Here is a 19894-nt window from a genome sequence, read left to right as displayed (position 1 = left end):
GTACACCTGAAATTTATAGGATGTTATAAACCACTGTTACCTCAATAAAAAAAAAAAGTGAAAGATAAAAAACAAAAACAAAGGAAAAATGGTATTAATAAAAAAGAAAAAAAGAAAGCATCAACTGGATGTAAGTGCTTTTAGTGACTTCTTGTAGGTCAGCAGAATAACCTCTAGACTGACTCAGGCCATTCTAAGCAAGCCCTCTCCCCTGGACTGGGGACACATGCACACACAAGATCCCCAGCACCACACCACACATACTTTTCAAAATTACCATGAAAAAGTAAAGGTGGCGTGTATGTGCCAGATGTCATCCCACATCCCACTCAAATCAGTTAAATGACTAATCCCAGAAATGGACGCAGGCAAGGCTGCCGTGTCTGTGCACGTGGACAGCATCACCTAGGTTCAGGTCCCAGGCTGCTCCAGGACCAAATCACACAGCCCAGTCTCATGGTGGGGGGTCCCAAGTGGCCGTGCACTGCTGGCTCCCTGGACTCAGGCAGGCACCTTCTCTCAGGTCACTCTTCTGTCCCTGCAGAGGAAAATCACAAAAGACCCCCAAGCTGCTTGAGTTAAAGTATCCATTTATTTTATTTTTTACAAAAATCCAACATAAGACCATTGTGCTCATGACTGGTAAAGGGGTGGGGTGGATGGACATGGCATGGATATCAAAGAGCTCCCCCTTCAAAATATCACTTCAAACCAGGAGCCCCCTGAGCACACACGCAGGCAGCTCCTGAAGAGACTCTTCCTGTGCCCCCAGACTGGGCCCCACCAACTCTGCGCAGGCCCTGGCTTGAGGCCCAGTCCACACCACATGGAGAACACTGTCAGGGGTGCGGACGCTCAGAATGGCCTGCTGAGCACCTTGGGGGGCTCTCACTTAGGTGGATGCCCCTTGTGGTGAGGAGCAAACTGGCTAGAAGGAGAACAATGACCTCCTGGGCCCTGGGAGCAAAGACTAGGCAACAAGGTGTTACCTGTGGACAGCCAAGGAAACTCGTGGGGGGCTGCGGAGCTGTTTTCACGTTCCAGGTGAATCACAGTTAGGTGGTGTGGACGACATCTGGGTTTCCCAAGGTGACTGACCAGCATCAAAGGCATTCTAAGCACGGAGCTGGGCCTTTCCCTACTCCACCTTGTGAAAAGCAGCAGCCATCTCCAGGAGCACCTAACCAAGCAATCAGAAAGGTCTGACTGCCCTGCCTCTCACTACTGAGGAGTGTCCTTGAAGAACATGGCCAGTGTCCACCAGAGCCTGCTGTCTGGAGTCCTTCAAGTTAGTGTCCTGGTCAGGTCCAAATAGTGCTATCCTTGTTTAAAACACTGACATCATAACCCTCCCTACAGTCCACTTTGATGTTAGCCATCACCTCAGACCAGTCAGCTACTCCTGGATCTACGGCAGCATTCAGGGACCCAACAATCTGGCTCCACTAAGAGGGTCCTAACAGACTGCTCCTTGCTCACCAGGTCCCAATGAAGTCAGTTCATGAGTTCCCCATATTAAAATGAACAAGATAAAAATAGCAGCCACTTATATAGCTGAAAACACCACACTCTGGCTCCCCAGAGGGAAGAAGGCTACTGCTAAAAAGAAGAAAGTCAGAAGTCAAGGAAAGGGTGTTAGAAAGTTAGGATGCAGGGAGTCTGGACCCCTTTGCTGGGTTGCTGAAAAGCATAACTCAACTTCCTAAGTAGTTGCCTCAGCAGGAGAGCAACAAGAAGATGCTAGTGGGAACCTCTGGAGGACACAAGTCCTAGGAGCAGCCCTGGTCCTGTGTGCTGATGAGGAGAGGTCCCTTAGGTCGAGCTAGCCCCACAGTTGGGTGGTATCTACAGGACAGAGCCTGGCTTCAAAACGATACTTGACGAGAAGCCATTTGGTACAGGCAGGTCAGAGGAGAACGTGCCACCAAGAAATAGAAGCACAGGATGTCAAGGTCTGGGGCAGACAGAACTGGCTTAAGGCATGTGCATGACCAGGACAGACCTGAGCTTTTGTTCAGATGCGGGAAACCACCTATACTCAACCTCGCTGGAAGAAAGTGGGGTCCGGAAAAATGGTAGAAGTCATAGGCTAAATCCCTGCCAAACGCCACTAACACCCTCTTCGGTTCCCCTACCACCACTGCCACAAAGTTAGCCTATTTCCATTTCAGGCCAGGGAATAGAAATTTAAACCAGAAGTGGAAAGTGGTAATGAGGGGTGTGAATGCCTGTTCAATTTCAGACTAGATTTGAGCTTAACATAAAATCATATCCTCCCATTGTTCTGGCACATACCAAACCTCAAGGGGTCCTGGAACCAACCTGGCATGAGGGACCCCAAAACTATGAGTAACACAGGATGTAGGTCCAGACTAAGGTGGAGGGGAAGGTGAATTTCACCAAGGTATTTATCCCAAGGCTGGTGCCTTGCTGTAAGACTTCCCGGCCAGCCGGGTGGGGATCCACAAAGGATGCTCGCTAGTTCTACGCGAGAGAGCAGGACAACCTGCAAACCACTTCAGACCACACCTCGAAGTGCAGCCTGACAGTTTTCTGTTCTCTTATATAACAGGTAACCTTCAGGAAAACCTGAAGCCAAAGCACAACATGTTTTTTAAAAGGAGGGCTGGACAAAAAGCCATATGGGTCTTCAGGTCTCATTCTTCCTCATTCTTCTCTTTCAAAGGGGGGAGAGAACAGGAGAGCAGGGACAAGTACTGGGACAGCACAACCTGATGAGGAATCCTCACGAACACCAAATCCAGCACAAGGAAGCTCAGCTGTTCCCAAACGTGCAGGTCCTCCCCAAGGACTGAAGTGCGAGGAGAACACGAGTTACAGAGGGCTAGCTGGCAACAGAAAGGGGGAAGGAACAAACCAACAGGTCTTAGCTCATCCAAGGCCCGACAAGAGGGCCAAGCCGGGCCCTTTTGGTTTCTGCACACAGATGCGCCTTGGGAGGACAGAGATGGATCTTGAAGGATGAACCAGATACCATAAGGTCAGGATCCATCTCCACCAAAATACAGAACATCAGGAGCCTTGGTGAGTCCCTCACTTTGTGAGATAGGCAGAAATTTCAAACTCCCCCCTAAATATATATATGTATACGTATGTGACTATGTGTGCATATATATATACACATATATATACACACATATATATAAATAAGCCTTGAATGGCAAATCTGAAACTTTATCTCTTTAAATAATAATAGTTGTTACTGAATTTAAAAACCACTAACCAGCTGTTCTGGGCTTATGAACTGTGTGAGTGACTCTCCAGAGTCCCCATGGTCCTCAGTGTAAGCTATCAGTCAGTGCCCTGTGTAGGGAACCCCAGTGACCTCCAACCAGGGTTCCAGGCCCAGTGTGGCCGACTTCAAGAGAAAGGCAGCTCCTTCCTTTTCACTCTTCCTGCCGTTCCTGCCAGCAGAGGGTCTGGGCCACCCACCCAGCAAATGTGCCTGAGGTCCTTCAACGTCTAGCAACCTCAGGAGCCATCTCCCTCACTCTGCTCATTCTCTCCCCACAAACTGCAACGCCCCTAGATGAACTTGAAGCACTTGGTCTTGTCGTGGGGCAGGCGGGTCTTGAAGAGCACAGAGTCCACCCTGAACTGGGTGTACAGTAGGGGCATATAGCCATACACCTTAACAAAAAAGTTGATACATTTGTGCCGCTCGTGAAAATGGGAATCATCATGTGACAGGGCCTGAGGGCATCCTGGGCATCGGAAAGTCCACCGTGAGGTCACCTGGGAATAGGGGAGAAAAAGCACAGAGTGAATCACAGATGCTAATACTGACAGAAACTCTGCAGCTTACCCAATCCGATGCTTCCATTGCCACAGTGAAGACACTGACCCCGGATGGCTACGTTCACTCACACAGCAAGTCAGGAGCCAGAGCCCAGCGCTCTCTTTCTGCCACGGATGTATCTACGTCATTCGTAAGGGTGCTCTTTCCAAACGGCCTATACTTAGATATCAAAAGCCTTAAAATGTTTAGTGTTGTCTCTGTAACTCTAATTCTAGTACTCATCTTGGTTGCACAGCAAGATATAGGTATGAAGTTGTTCATTTCATCAATGTTTTTAATAGCAAAATACTGGAAAACTACCCATCAAAAGGGGACTAGTTAAATAATTATAAAATACTACACATCCATTTAAAATGGTGTTTAAAAAAATTATATTTAAAAGCATGGGAAAGTGGTCATTTTATAGTTTAGTAGTTATTATTATTATTATGAAATGTTAAGCAATTATAAAAGTATGAAGAATAATATAACAGCTTCACTATCAACAATGTGGCAGACCAAATAACATAAAAACGTCCTCAGCACAGAATACCTGAAAATGTAGGCTAAAATACATAGACCATCTCTTTAAATATATGGCTGAGCTTGTAAGGAAAGAAATGAAATGAAATGTAACAAAAGAAATGAAATCCTCAGACATCAAAATAATGGAAAAGCCTGAATCCAGGGAGATAGCCAGGGGCTTTGGCTTTTATTGGGCTGGGGAGGCAACAGAGGCAAAATCAGATTGGAGACTTTTTGAAACAATGAGGCCAAACGGAGGGCTGCATGGGCTGGAGGCAGCCCCACACAGAGATGGTAAAGAAATGTGTTCTTCTCAGTCTTAGCTCTAAGGGAAGGAGGAATCATCTTTGAGAATTTGTAACCACAAGCTGGCCCTCACACATCTGAGACTAGAATTTGTGTTACCTGTGTGTTCTGAAAAGCCCCAAGATACTAACTTAGCTTAAACAGGTCTCAGGTAGGTAGTGACCCCAGGCACACGGAAGAAGCAAATGCAAATCCCCTCGGGGGTAAATTCAGGCCTCAAAGAAGTGCCATAAGTAAAATCCCAAAGGACACGATCTCACAATGAAAAGTCACAAAAAAGGGAATGAGTCACATGAGGGAGAACCTGCAGAAACAAACAACAGAATCAGATCCCAAAACACTGCAAAATAGCAGGATTATCAGATAATGATTCTAACAATAAATGTGTGTAATATGTACAACGAAATTTTGAAAGATTAAAGTTTGATTGAAGAAACAAGGGACTATCAAAAGAGTCCTAGCGGATACGAAAAAGAACCAAATAGAACAAAAGAAATTAAAAATATATTGAATTAAATCAGACAAACAATGGTTGGGTGTGAAGAGAAAATCAGTGATGAAGAATATACTAAAATTATTACCCAGAATGGAAAATACTGACAAAAAGCTTTAAAAAAATATGAAAGAAAGATTAAGAGACACGGAGAAGAGATACTGTATGACTCCATTTATATAAAGTTCAAAACATGCAAAACTGATCCTGGAACAGAAAAAAGATATGGACTTTCTGTCATTCTCCCAGCTGAACTCTCCTTCCTGCTCTCAGAGCTGCACCTTCTGCCTCCTGGAACCCAGCACCCTCTTTGCCCTGCCCTACCATGGTGGTGGTGTGGAAGAACCTCATGTTCTCGAGAAGACTGCCTGCTCACTCTCATCAGAGAGCCCTCTGCCTCTGGCATTTCTGCTCTGTGTAGGCTTGAGGCTGGGAGGTTTAGGCTCAGAGAAGTAAGAGCCCTGGGCCAGGAGAGGGCAGATCCAGAAAGCTGGGAGGAACCATACAAATTGGGCCAGGACAGCAGGACAGACGTGTCACAGCAGTGACCACGGCAGAACATACACATCTCCCCCTCCCATACCCTTCCCCTGTCTCCTTCCGTGGTGGGTACTAAATGGGGCTTGGGAATCTTTCACCTGCTATGCTCAGCTCTGTTCAAGCTCACTTGTGGAACATGTTTTGTATTTATCCCTGTTTACTGAAGACTAAACATCAGCTTGGAGGCAACTCGCATCTCTCATTCCTCTACCTCTCCAGTTAGTAGGAATTTGGATACGGGAATTGCAGGGCGTACACTAGTCTAAGGTTTTTACGTTCTGGCCACAGAGGAACCATCTCTAAGCTCTCTGCGGTGCAGTGGTCCCTGCCAGGGCTGGAGCTTTTGTAGAGAGCACTTCTCTCTTACGGGCCGTCAGGGGAGCAGGTGTAATTCATGTAACTCATCTGGCCTCATTCCACGTGCTTGGCCTGTGCCCTGGGCATGGACCAGTTATGCAGTCAGCAGGGAGACCCTTGTGCTCCAGCCAGCCTTTCTGCCCCAGAGAGTCATGGAAGGTGTTCCAAGAATATGGGAACTAAGAGTTACCACTCCCAGGCTTGGGAGCACACAATTTTCTCACATATGGCTCTTTGCTGTATTTTGTATTATTCTGCTACATGATCACTCTAGTTAAAAAAAAAAGGCACTAAGCAAAATAAGGAAATCTGAATAAAGAATGGGCTTTGGTAAGACAAGGTATCAATATTGGTTCATTAATTGGGAAAAATGTACCACAGTGATGTAAGATGTTAATAATAGGGGAAACTGTACTAACGTCACAATTTTTCTGTAAATCTAAATCTATTTTAATATGAAAAGTTTATTTTAAAAGTAAGCCATAGTGTTCAGGGATGTATCACTTAGGTGATAAAAGTATGAATAAAAACAATGATGTGACATACCTTTTTTTTTTTTTTTTTTTTTGCTGAGGAAGACTGGCCCTGAGCTAACATCCATTCCCAATCCTCCTCTTTTTCCTGAGGAAAATTGGCCCTGAGCTAACATCTGTGCCCATCTTCCTCTACTTTATATGTGGGAAGCCTGCCACAGCATGGCTTGATAAGTGGTGCGTAGGTCCACGTCTGGCATCCAAACCTGTGAACCCTGGGTTGCCAAAGCGAAGTGCACGAACTTAACCACTACACCACCAGACCAGCCCCTAAATAATACTTTAAAAAGGAAAAATATAAGCTCACTTCACTTATGAACACTGATTCAAGCATTCTAAACAAAATACTAGAAAACCAAATCCAGAAATTTATAAAAAAAAGAATTGTGACCAAATGTGTTTATGCACATAAAGTGTGTATGTCAACACAACAGACTGAAGATAAAACTCAACTATATCAATGGATAACAGGAAATTCACTGAATAAAATTAAACATTCATAATAAAGATACTTAGCAAGCTAGGAAGAGAAAGAAACTTCATTAAGCTAAAATTTAAAAATTTAAAGCAAACATCACACCTAAAAGTGTATTATTTAAAACATTCCTTTAAAATCAGGAATAAGAGCAAGATGCCCACGATCACCACTTCTATTCGATACTCTCTGGAGGTCCTGGCTACTGCAGTGAGAAAAAAAATAAAATAAAATAGCTTATGAGGATTGGAAAGGAAGAAACAAAACAATCCTCTGCGTGGGGGATATATGACTGTCAACAGAGAAAACCAGTATCAATCAACAAATTTTTTAATTGAGTTTTAGCAAGTTTCCTAGAAACAAAAATAAATAATTCTATAAAAGGAATCCAAATAGGCAATGAAGAAGTGAAACTCTCGCTGTTTGCAGATGACATGATCTTACACATACAAAACTCTAAAGAATCCATTGGAAAACTATTAGAAATAATAAACAATTACAGCAAAGTTGCTGGGTACAAAATCACTTACAAAAACCAGGTGCATTTCTATACTCTAATAACGAACTAACAGAAAAAGAACTCAAGAATACAATCCCATTTACAATCGCAACAAAAAGAATAAAATATCTAGGAATGAATTTAATCAAGGAGGTGAAAGACCTATATAGTGAAAACTATAAGACATTATTGAAAGAAATCAATGATGACATAAAGAAATGGAAAGATATCCCATGCACATGGACTGGAAGAATAAACATAGTTAAAATGTCCATACTATCTAAAGCAATCTACAGATTCAATGCAATCCCAATCAGAATCCCAATGACATTCTTCACAGAAATAGAACAAAGAATCCCAAAATTCATATGGGGCAACAAGACTCCGAATAGCTAAAGCAATCCTGAGAAAAAAGAACAAAGCGGGAGGCATCACAATCCCTGACTTCAAAATATACTACAAAGCTATAATAATCAAAACAGCATGGTACTAATACAAAAACAGACACACAGATCAATGGAACATAATTGAAAGCCCAGAAATAAAACCACACATCTACAAACAGCTAATCTTCGACAAAGGAGCTAAGAATATACAATGGAGAAAGGAAAGTCTCTTCAATAAATGCTGCTGGGAAAAGTGGACGGCCACATGCAAAAGAATGAAAGTGGACCATCTGCTATCGCCATTCACAAAAATTAACTCAAAATGGATCAAAGACTTGCAAGTGAGACCTGAAACTATAAAACTCCTAGAAGAAAATATAGACAGTACACTCTTTGACACTGGACAAAGAGGGATCTTTTCGAATTCCATGTCTACCTGGACAAGGGAAACGAAAGAAAAAATAAACAAGTGGGACTTCATCAGACTAAAGAGCTTCTGCAAGGCAAATGAAACCAGGATCAAAATTAAAAGACAACCCAGCAGCTGGGAGAAAATATTTGCCAATTTTATATATCCAACAAGGGGTTAATCTCCACAATATATGAAGAAGTCATACAACTGAACAACAAACAACCCAATCAAAAAATGGGCAGAGGATATGAAAAGACATTTTTCTAAGGAAGATATACAGATGGTCAATAGGCACATGAAAAGATGTTCAACATCACTAATCATCAGGGAAATGCAAATCAAAACTACACTAAGATATCACCTTACACCCGTGAGAATGGCTTTAATCACCAAGTCAAAAAATAACAAATGTTGGAGATGTTGTGGAGAAAAGGGAACCCTCATTCACTGCTGGTGGGAATGCAAACTGGTACAGCCTCTATGGAAAACAGTATGGAGATTCCTCAAAAAATTAAAAATAGAAATACCTTATGATCCAGCTATCCCACTACTGGGTATTTATCCAAAGAACCTGAAATCAACAATCCAAAGAGGCTTATGCACCCCTATGTGCACTGCAGCATTATTCACCATAGCCAAGAAGTGGAAGCAACCCAGGTGTCCCTCGACTGATGACTGGATAAAGAAGATGTGGTGTATATATATATACAATGGAATACTACTCAGCCATTAAAAGACAAAATCATCCCATTTGCAACAACACGGATGGACGTGGAGGGCATTATGTTAAGTGAAATAAGCTAAACAGAGCAAGATAAACACTTCATGATTTTACTCATATGTGGAAGATACACTAACACACAGACAGAAGAGTTTAGTCGTTACCAGGGGAAAGGAGATTGCAGGATTGGGGGCACAAGGGGTGAAGGGGCACATTTATATGGTGACTGACAAATAATAATGTACACCTGAAATTTCACAATGTTATCAACTATTATGACAGCAATAAATAAATCAATAATTCTATATTATAACAATGAAAGAAAATGTAACTTTTAGAAAACACCATTTATAATAGCAACAAAATATATAGGGTACCTAGAAATAAATCTAACAAAAATGTTCAAAGACTTTTATTGGAAAATTATTATGGAACTCTATAGAGCTTGGGGATTATACAATATTCTTTACTAGGAAGAATCAATATTTTTAAAAGATATCAGTTTTCCCCAATTCACCTACAGATTCAATTCCTATCAAAATCCCAACTCTGTGTGTGTGTGTGTGTGTGTGTGTGTGTGTGTGTGTGTGTGTGTGTCTTGACAAGCTAATTCCAAAATTTATATGGGAGAAGAAAGGGCCAAGAATAGGCAAGACACTCTTGAAGTAAAAGATTAAGGCAAGGGGACTTGTCTTAGCAGATATAAAAAACTATTCTAAAGATACAACAATTAATGCGGTTTTGGCATATGAACAAATTGAGCCAAGCGAATAGACTAAAGAATCCTTAAACAGATCTATGTATATAGAGACACTTGACTGATGAGAGAACCAGCACTGCAGATCACAGGGGCATGGATGGAACTAAGTGTGCAATGAAAACTGGGTATGAGAAAAAATGAAAGCAGGACCCTATCTCACACCACACACAAAAATCACTTCCAGAAGGATTAATGATTTAAATACAAAAGGGCAAAACCTAAAACTTTTAGAAGAGTATGGAGGAGAGCATCTTTAAGACTTGGGGCAGTGAATATTAACGAACAACAACTACAAGCATCAAAACTGACTAAGCTCAAAAACAGATTATTGAGTTTTAAAAAAGCTAAATGCAGAGGAATGCTTATAGTTTGATTTCATTTACATAAAGTTAAAAAAAGCCAATCATTTAGGGACACATATGTTAAAACTATCTTTTTAAGGGGGTAGGGGAAGGGAATTTTTAAAACAAAAATCAGGATAGCAATTATCAATAAAGGGAAGAAGCAGGATGGGATTATGGAGGTGCATATACAATGGGTGGGTATCAAAAATGTTAAACTTTATTATTTTGAGTATAATTTTTATTGCAGGGGTGTTTGTTTAAAGACGGTATATATTTAAAAATTATATATGGTTATACATATATAAATAAGGTACTTACATATATATATGAAACACTTGCTACTACTGGTTTAAAATATATGAATGAAATGTTATGTTTTAAAAAAATAGAAGAATATAACAAACATGCATACCCACCAGTTTTGTCAAATATTAACATTTTGCCCTATTTGTTTCAGATTATATATTTTTTTCTTCTTCTTTTTTAAAGGAACAAAACATTACAAATAGACTTGATGCCTTGCGTCACCCTCCCTCCTTCCATTCCTCTCCTGCTAAGTCATGGGGTACATGCACCTTCAACTATACCTGATAATACCAAACTTTCTTCAAAACAGATGTACCAGTGTACCAGTGTATACACCCACCAGCACTGCATAATAGTTGCAATTTCTACACATCCTTACTAACATTTCGTACTATCACACTTTCATTTTTGCCCATTTGATGGGTATAAACTGTATCCCATTGTTTTAATTTACATTTCTCTGATTATTACAGAAGTTGAGCATCTTTCCATGTGTTTATCAGTCATTTGGATTTCCACTTTATTAAACTGCTTTTTTATATACTTGACTAATCTATTGAGTTGTCTTTTTTTCTCACTTGGAAATTCTTTATTCTGAGTATTAATTCTTTGTTATTTATAGGCATTATAAATATCCCAGTCTGTGGCTTGTTTTTTCATATATCGAGTTTTGTTGAAAAAGTTTTTAATTTTACTATATTCAAACCAATCAATGTTTTCCTCTATATTTTGCACTTTTTGCTTCTTAATATATTTCTCTTTGGCTATGATCACAAAAATACTCCTGTACTTTTGTTTTTATTAGAAGTTTTAAAGCTTGCTATTCACATTTGGTTCATTAATTGATCTGGAATTTACCTTGGGTGTGTTATGAGATGTATTTCTTTTTCATATAGATAAGCAATTATCCCAGCACTCACTCGTAAATGCCACCTTTATCATATATTGAGTTTCTATACATGCACTGGTCTGTGTCCGACTCTACTTTGTACCATTGATTTGTCAATCCCTGTGCCAATATTACATTGTCTCAATTATGTATTTTATTACCATGTCATGATTTCTGATAAGGCAAGCCCACATCTTCTTCACTAGTGTCTTGGCTATTCTGGTCCTTTGCCTTTCAATACAAACTTGAGGTTTTGTCTGTCAAGTTCCACACCAAAGCAAATCCAACATCCTAAAAGGATGTAATTAGAGTTACATTGGAATTTTAGATTTCGGGAGAACTACCATCCTGAGTATACAGTCTCCTCTTCCATGAATATGGATATGATTTCTATCTCCATTTACTTAGTGGATAACTTTGTCTTATTACTGACTTGAATGAGACTTTCTAAAGTTTCATCATTAAGTGTAATGTTTGCTGTAGTATTCATGTTTTTAATTCTGGAAAATTCTCACATTATTTTTTTCAAAATTGCCTCTTCCTCATTCTATTCTTCCCTTCTTGGTTTTGTGTTGGACCTTCTGCTTATATGTGCCATGTCTCTTAACCTCTCTTTCTTATTTTCCAACTCTTCATATCTCTGTAATACTTTCTCAGAAATTTCTTCACATTTATCACCTAGGTCATTAATTTTCTCTTCAGCTATGTCTGATCTTTTTATCCCATTCACGGACATCTTCATTTTAATAACTATAATTTTCATTTCCAGTAGTTCTATTTGGGTCTTTCAAATCTGCTTGTTCTTTTTTCTTAGTAATTTGTTGTTTTTTTATGTTTTCAATTCTTTAGTTTTTATCTTTGGTCATTTTAAACCTACTTATTTTACAATTGTTTCACTATCCAATTGTTTTATTATCTGGAATTCTTAGAGAACTAACCTTACTGTTTGTCATCTCTGTTAACTCTTGCCCATGGTCAACTGTTTCCTCATGTGACTGGTAATTTTGGATTTCAAGCTCATCTTCAATGAAGCTTTATCTGTGGGTATCCTAAGTGGCTGGAGGTGAAAGAATGTCTCCTTATAGAAGTTTTTGGTCTTATTCTGTCAAATAGCCAAAGGATATCAATGGCTAGGGCTAATTTTCATACAGCATGAGTCCCCAAACCCATGGAGATTCAGACTATTTTAAAATTCTCAATCTAGGGCCGGCCCCGTGGCTTGGCGGTTAGGTGCGTGCGCTCCGCTGCTGGCGGCCCGGGTTCGGATCCCGGGTGCGCACCGATGCACCGCTTCTCCGGCCATGCTGAGGCCGCGTCCCACATAAAGCAACTAGAAGGATGTGCAACTACGACATGCAACTATCTACTGGGGCTTTAGGGGAAAAATAAATAAATAAATAAATAAAATCTTTTTTAAAAAAAATAATAAAATTCTCAATCTATACTTTTTCCCCTCTACTCTCCAAAATCCAGGTTAAAACAAACAAGTTGCCTGTCATCTTCCTGGGGCAATAAAGGAAGGAGATCTCGGTTCTAATTCTCTGCCAATTTCAAAGGCCCAAAGGTTCTTCACTCTTTTTCACATAAGTGATAAAACCCAAGCCTCTAGAAGACTAAGTTAACAGCATCCCACCCAGTGTAGCCACAGTGACACCTCACATGCTTGCCACTCTGACTTTTAGTTACCCCTTCCTGTCTGGCAATTCTTTTACTTCTTTATAAGCCCAACTATGCAATGAAAAAAATGTTTGTTACATGTAGTAAAGAGGTTTTTAGGTTATCTAGTCCACAATATTGCCAGAACCAGAAAATTTACTGTCAAGTTTTTAAAAAGCAAACTACAAAAAAAGTATGTACATATATTTTTTTCATCCCCCAAAGCCCCAGTACATAGTTGTATACTCTAGCTGTAAGTCCTTCTAGTTCTTCTATGTGAGCCGCCACCACAGCATGGCCACCAAGAGACGACTGGTGTGTTTCTGCGCCCAGGAACCAAACCTGGGCCACTGAAGTGGAGCGTGCCGAACTTTAACCACTAGGCCATTAGGGCCAGCTCAAAAAGTATGTATTTTTAAAAAATAAAAATAAAACAGCCACCACCATAGGCAGGGAACCAGAGAACTAAAAGAAATATGCCAAAAAGCTTGAATAATTTTTATTTCTTTTTGAATATGTCTGTCTTTTCCCAAATAATTTTAAAATTATTACTATTATAAGCTGAGAGAAAAAAATCTAAATTGAATGGCCCATCCTATAATTTATAGCTAAAGAGTAATCATCACATATAGCCAATACAGCCATCAGAAACCAGGGCTCCAGAGTTGAAACTGAGGGGTGAACACAGGCCAGTGCTCAACAGAGCAACTCACCTGAGAGCCAAAACTCTGAGGGAGTCATGATTTCCACAGGTCTGTTTGAAGGACACCATCAGTCTCCTCACTTCCTCTCACTCACTGGCAGTTCTCCTAGAACCCTTCTGGTTTACTGTCAACAGTGAGTTACCATTCTTCCCCACCCCACACTCAAACAGGAGATGGGTGTCAAGAATTTAGAGAAGGATATTATCGAACAGCATCTATGTCCAGTCCTCTACTTTGTCCTTCCTGTGTCTAAAAATCTTCCTCATCCCAGATAGCAGATTCAACCTCAGGGAAAAGCCTCTTAACCTGTAAATGACTCCATTTGATACAAAAAGTTATTTTATACTGTTGTTTTCACTGAAGCAGTGGTTTCCAAATGTTTTTTATCATGTAACCCATCAGTAAAAAAATTCTGTGACTGCAACCCCACTGTATTTATAATAAAATTATATGAACACACACATATATAACTGCATTACAAAATAAAACATACAAAAAAAAAAGAAATTAAGAAGAATGAAGTAACAACTATACTACAAACTGAAGTTTGAACATTTACTTCACCAATACTGTGAACTATATTTTACACGAGAACACTCCAGGTAACTCAGTTTGACTGAGAAGTATCAGTGTTATGCTTAGTAACAGTAAGGGAAGTCCTTAAGAGATGATGAGAATCTGTTATTGCCAAAGAGAATTAAGATGTTTACTTATGCTTCCTCTCTCTACTCCTTATCACCTAAGCCATCTATCTTCTCAATGCTTTCTGAGTTTTTAATCTTTTTTTAAAAAAAAAATTCTTAATTGAATAAATTTGACTTGTAACATTGTGTAAGTTACAGGCATACAGCATGTTACTTTGATACATTCATATACTGTAACATGATTGCCGATGTAACAATATTTATCACATTGCATAATTATAGTACAATATTATTGTCTGTGTTCATTGTACTGTGCATTAGATCTCTATGGCTTATTTTACTACGCATTACAAGTTTGTACCCTTAAACACCATCAATCTTATCCCTCCCCCATCCTTTATTCTGAATAAAGCCTATTTACATTCTAGCTCTTTCTCCTCCTCGAAAAGATAATAGTACATTATCCAAAGCAATATGAAATTAATTCCTTGTTCTTTTACTAATTACTCTTCTTTTGTGAGGCTTTAACAGAAGGCTCAAGAATAGAAGAAGCTATGGGGTAATCAGAAGTTAAGTTATAACTCTGAGCCATACTTGGGAAAAAGGTTTGATTAGGTATACATGGATGTATAGGACCCCCAAATGCTTTTCTATCTTTCTCTGTTATGCTTTGTTACATGGACCCAGTGTTCTCTCGTTACCACTCTGCTTACCACTAAAGATATGATTTCACTAGCGTTATTAGTACAGGCTGGTGGTTACTTAGTTTAGAACTTACCTTCAAAATGTAAAGAGAAAGAAATATGCACTCGTTTATTATTCACTCATCGCACTAATGATATCCATGAAGAGGTAAACTTATTATTTTATAAAATTAAATAATATGCCTTTCTAACAATAATGAAAGTAAGACCTTAATTAGCTTGTTAACCTTTCTAAGGACATCAGGTGCGAATCCGTAACATAAATACTGACAGAGCATAGTCATAAATTCTATTAATTTGAATTAACACACAGATGCTCTAGTTTTGTTGCAAGGCCCTTACCAGGCCTACCCTAACCCTTGCCAGGAGAGCTTTCACTTGTTGTATGAACCTGCAATAACGACACAAAGGGTGATGGAACTGATCTTTCCGTGTGCATAGTATGAAATTGGTATATTCTGGTCAAATCTATTCGGCAACTCAAAGACAATAAAGAACTCAAATTTCTAGAATTCTGAGAGTACTTTTGTTTTTGTTTTTGAGTAAATACCTAATATAGTACTTACTTATGTGCCAGGCACTATTCTTAGAGCTTTATATATATTAACTAAAGAATTCTTCAATTTTTTGTGCCATGGACACCCCCGACTCTGATTTGGCAATCTGGTGAAGCCTGTGGACTCCTCCTCAGACTGTTTTTAAATGTATAAAATAAAATACATGTGATTACAAAGGAAACAAATTATACTGAAATACAGTAATGTACATGCTCTTTTATTAAGGCATTAAGTAACAAGATCTAGGGGAAAGTTAATAACTACCATAATTTAAAAGCAGTGATGAACATAATACTTTGAGATGTGGCAACAAATGTAATGTGATATGAAAATATCTGTGACTTCTACTGGTGACAAATCCGTTACTGCAAATACTCTTATGAACTGTAGCCTGTTTCATAACTGATGGAAATGCTAAATTCCAGTAAGAGATTAGTAAAAATTAAAGATGTAACATTTTTCCCATCCCAGTTCCAAACCCTCTGAATTCTATCTATTCTATTAGGAGTGAAAAGCCCCTATATTAACAACTCATTTAACCGTAAGACAATCCTGTTTGATTGGTTGTATCATTATCCTCATTTTACAGATGAGAACTCTGAGGTATGGTGAGTTACATACCACACTACTGCAAAATAAGTGAATTAAGTATGCATGCACCCCCAGTTCCATAAGTAGTGGGACCCTCACCTTGATGGGGGGTTTCCGAGTGATGTGGGAGACAAGGAAGTTCATGGCAATGTCCTCACAGTTGATGTATTCATCCACCATATCTCGGATGGCCTGGGGCATCACGTAAGAATACAGGTAGGCATAATACTGTCAGGGGTAGAAAAAGAATCACATACTCTGTTAGAGGCCACAGTTCTTTGGCTTTGAGCAAAAATATGCATCGATCTAGGGGCTGATAGGAAGTTCGGGAAGGGGGGTAGAGGATGGCTGTGCAATCACTGGGAAGCACCACTGGCATTTAGGGAGGTGAGGCTAGGGATGCTAAACATCCTGCAAGGTACATCTTCTGCAATTAAGAATTATCTCATCCAAACTGCCATTATCACCCCTTTGAGAATCAGAATTTCATTTCATCTCCTTGGTACCTCAGTGATTTTGCAACAATGTCAAGATTCATCAAATTAGGTCAGACTGGTTTAGCTGAACAAGATTCTATCTCTGACAATGGCAATAAGGGATAAGTGAGGGGGAAAGCCTGGTTATCTGCTAAGACCTCAATAAGTCACTGAGCCATGAAACATCCAATCCCTCAGTGCCCCACTTGCGGATTCTAGAATCTGATCACTTTCCACCATCACTACTAGCTACTCCCTGCTCCAAACCACCATCATCTCTTGCCTGGATTACTCATATGGCCTCCTAAACAGTCTCCCTGCTGCCATATTTTCCTCCCTACAGTCCAATTTCAGCACAGCAGAGTGATCATGTTAAGACACAAGTCGAGCTGAGCATGTCACTCCTTTACTGCAAACCCCTCAATGGCTTCCTATCTCACACAGAGTGAAAAAAAGCCTAAGTTCTTACAACGTCCTGCAAGGGCCACAATGTAGTGTGTTGAAGCTGGCTCACACCTGCTATGAACGTCTACTGCTAAATTTTCAGTAATTTTCTGAGACTATTTAGGAATTTTGTGAGCTTGTTATGAAAAAGAGTCATTATTAAAAATATAATTACAGGGGCCGGCCCGGTCGCGCAAGCGGTTAAGTGCACGTGCTCCACTACAGCGGCCCGGGGTTCGCCGGTTCGGATCCCGGGCGCGCACCAACGCACCGCTTGTCAAGCCATGCTGTGGCAGCGTCCCATATGAAGTGGAAGAAGTTGGGCATGGATGTTAGCCCAGGGCCAGTCTTCCTCAGCAAAAAAGAGGAGGATTGGCAGATGTTAGCTCAGGGCCGATCTGCCTCACACACAAAAAAATTAAAAAATATATACATATAATTACATAAACTTAAGTTATATTAAAAACCAATAAATACCTAAAGCTCATCGCTTCTTAATTAATTTGTTACATTTTACTATTACTTATTGCATTTTATTGTTATCTTCAGATTATTCATGTCTATCATATCTGTATGGTGAAAATACTTTATATAATGGTGTCCAACTGCCCATCTCTTCAGAACTCCACGTTCAGTGACTCATCGATAACCTGAAATCAGCCACAGTAAGAATATTTACACCACAGAAATGGGCAAATGCTATAAAAAAGGGCACATGTTAACTGTGATATGTTGCAATATACTGCTGACGAATGAACAGGTGAGGTGCTGAATAAAAATGATTTGTGTATTTTATTATCTTAAGTAGTAGAATGTATGTAGTGAAATAATGACCATAAAATTTTTATAGCACATAGTGGTTTGCTGGTTATCTTGTGGCAAGGTACTTAAGAGATAGTGAACTTCCCAAGATGAATTATACTTTTGTCTTTTACAAAAAGACAGGTGATTGGGGACCGCCCGGTGGTGTAGCAGTTAAGTGCGTGTACTCCGCTTTGGTGGCCTGGGGTTTGCAGGTTCAGATCCCAGGTGCACACCAATGCACCACTTGTCAAGCCATGCTGTGGTGGCGTCCCATATAAAGTCGAGGAAGATGGGCACGGATATTAGCCCAGGGCCAATCTTCCTCAGCAAAAAAAAGAAAAAGAAAGAAAGAAAAAAGAGGAAGATTGGCATTGGATGTCAGCTCAGGACTAGTTTTCCTCACCAAAAAAAAAAAAAACCCATGGAGAGGGGCCGGCCCCATGGCCTAGTGGTTAAGTTCAGCGTGCTCCGCTTCAGCAGCCCAGACTTGCCATTTTGGTTCTCAGGCGCGGACCTGCACCACTCGTCAGCCATGCTGTGGCGGTGACCCACATACAAAATAGAGGAAGACTGGCACAGATGTTAGCTCAGCAACCATCTTCCCTAAGCAAAAAAAGGAAGGTTGGCAACAGATGTTAGCTCAGGGCAAATCTTTCTCAGCAAAAAAAAAAATGGAGAAAGTATTATGAAAACAAATTTTTAGAAGTATTTCCACCATTATGTGATTTTGATGCCAAAAATTATTTATGAAAATCTATAAAAACTTTCAAATCTGTACATTTTTAAAAACATAGAAAAACTTCTGTAACCTGTTTAACAATCTTCTAAATGAAAAGTTTCAATGAATTTAGAACCTACTCTAAAACATAAAAATGTAACACCTTCTCATTAGTTTGCTAAAAAAACTGAATGGCCTCCATGAAAGATGAAAATTCTAATCCAATTTCAATGAAATGCTACCAAATTGGTGGAGGAGCATCCTGACATAGTAAGCACAGCAATAAGGGATTTCCTCCAACGACACTGATTAAAAACCAAGTATTAAAAATACACTTAATTTAGAAATAGACCTCTGATTTGCCATAATCCAGTGTCAAACCAAGATTTTCAAAAATAATGAAGCATATTCGATCATACTGCTTTCACTAAAATTTAAGAATTTAATGAGAATATTATTTTGAAACTTTATTTCACCTTTATCTCAACCTTATAAAAATTTCTACAAATACAGTAGTACACATAAATATAATTAATAAATAAATATACATATTTCTGGGGTACAGGTTCAAAAATTTTTATTTATAGGCATTTATAATCAAAAAACTTGATTGCTCTAGATTAGGGATGACCAACTTAATTATTTTCAAGGACCAAACAAGTGAGGCAAATAAATTAAGTGGCATTTTAAAGAAATGGGTGTAAGAAAAATAAAGAGTCGTGGGGCAAATAAGCGCACACATGCCAACCTACAGGGAACAGTGGCTGCGCAGCTCCAGCCAATTGGTAACTGGCAGGAACACGGCCCCAATATGACTTGATCTTCGTTTTCATTGAGGTCCAGATCTTTCTGTAAAATCCTTTGATTTTCAAAACCTGGCAGTGTATAGGATAGCACTGGGGGGGCTAAAGAAACATTTCTGTAAACCACGGAAGACTTGAGGGCTGCTAGTTTGTAACCTTTGCTCTAGATTTTCAAATAGAAAAAAACCTAAGTTTTATTAAGTAAATTATTACTTGAAAGGAAAGGGATATGACTATTGTAACTTTTAAAAAATAATCTGAGAATTTAAGAAGGCAGACTTTTCAGAAGATGAGTAAATTCTCAAGGTGTGAGTAGACGCTGCTAAAATCGGTAGCTCTTTCTCGGAGGACCAGTGTGAAAAAAAAGGGCTCCTAGTTGGGTAAGGTTTCTCGGCCAGATGCTCTCTAATCCTACTTGCAACCCCTAGCCCAACCAAAGCCCACTCAA

The 19894-nt window shown here is 39.6% G+C and overlaps 1 protein-coding gene across 3 annotated transcripts in view; it reads right to left on the bottom strand.

The window, feature by feature from the left end:
* Nucleotides 1–573: 573 nt before the first annotated feature.
* The window catches only part of EXTL3 (exostosin like glycosyltransferase 3), a 122085-nt gene continuing 102764 nt past the window's right edge, over nt 574–19894 (bottom strand). For all 3 annotated transcript variants that reach the window (XM_087437380.1, XM_087437379.1, XM_014789907.2), the window contains exons 6-7: nt 16301–16429; nt 574–3756 (exon numbers count right to left, since the gene is read on the bottom strand). In XM_087437380.1, the coding sequence (XP_087293506.1) occupies nt 3547–3756; nt 16301–16429 (339 nt within the window). In that variant the 3' untranslated portion in view covers nt 574–3546. The remainder of the gene's footprint in view (nt 3757–16300; nt 16430–19894) is intronic.

The sequence above is a fragment of the Ceratotherium simum genome, chromosome 12 (genome assembly GCF_057802395.1).
Source record: "Ceratotherium simum simum isolate JZ-2026a chromosome 12, ASM5780239v1, whole genome shotgun sequence".
Taxonomy (NCBI): domain Eukaryota; kingdom Metazoa; phylum Chordata; class Mammalia; order Perissodactyla; family Rhinocerotidae; genus Ceratotherium; species Ceratotherium simum.
This window is presented reverse-complemented; position numbering and strand designations above follow the sequence as displayed.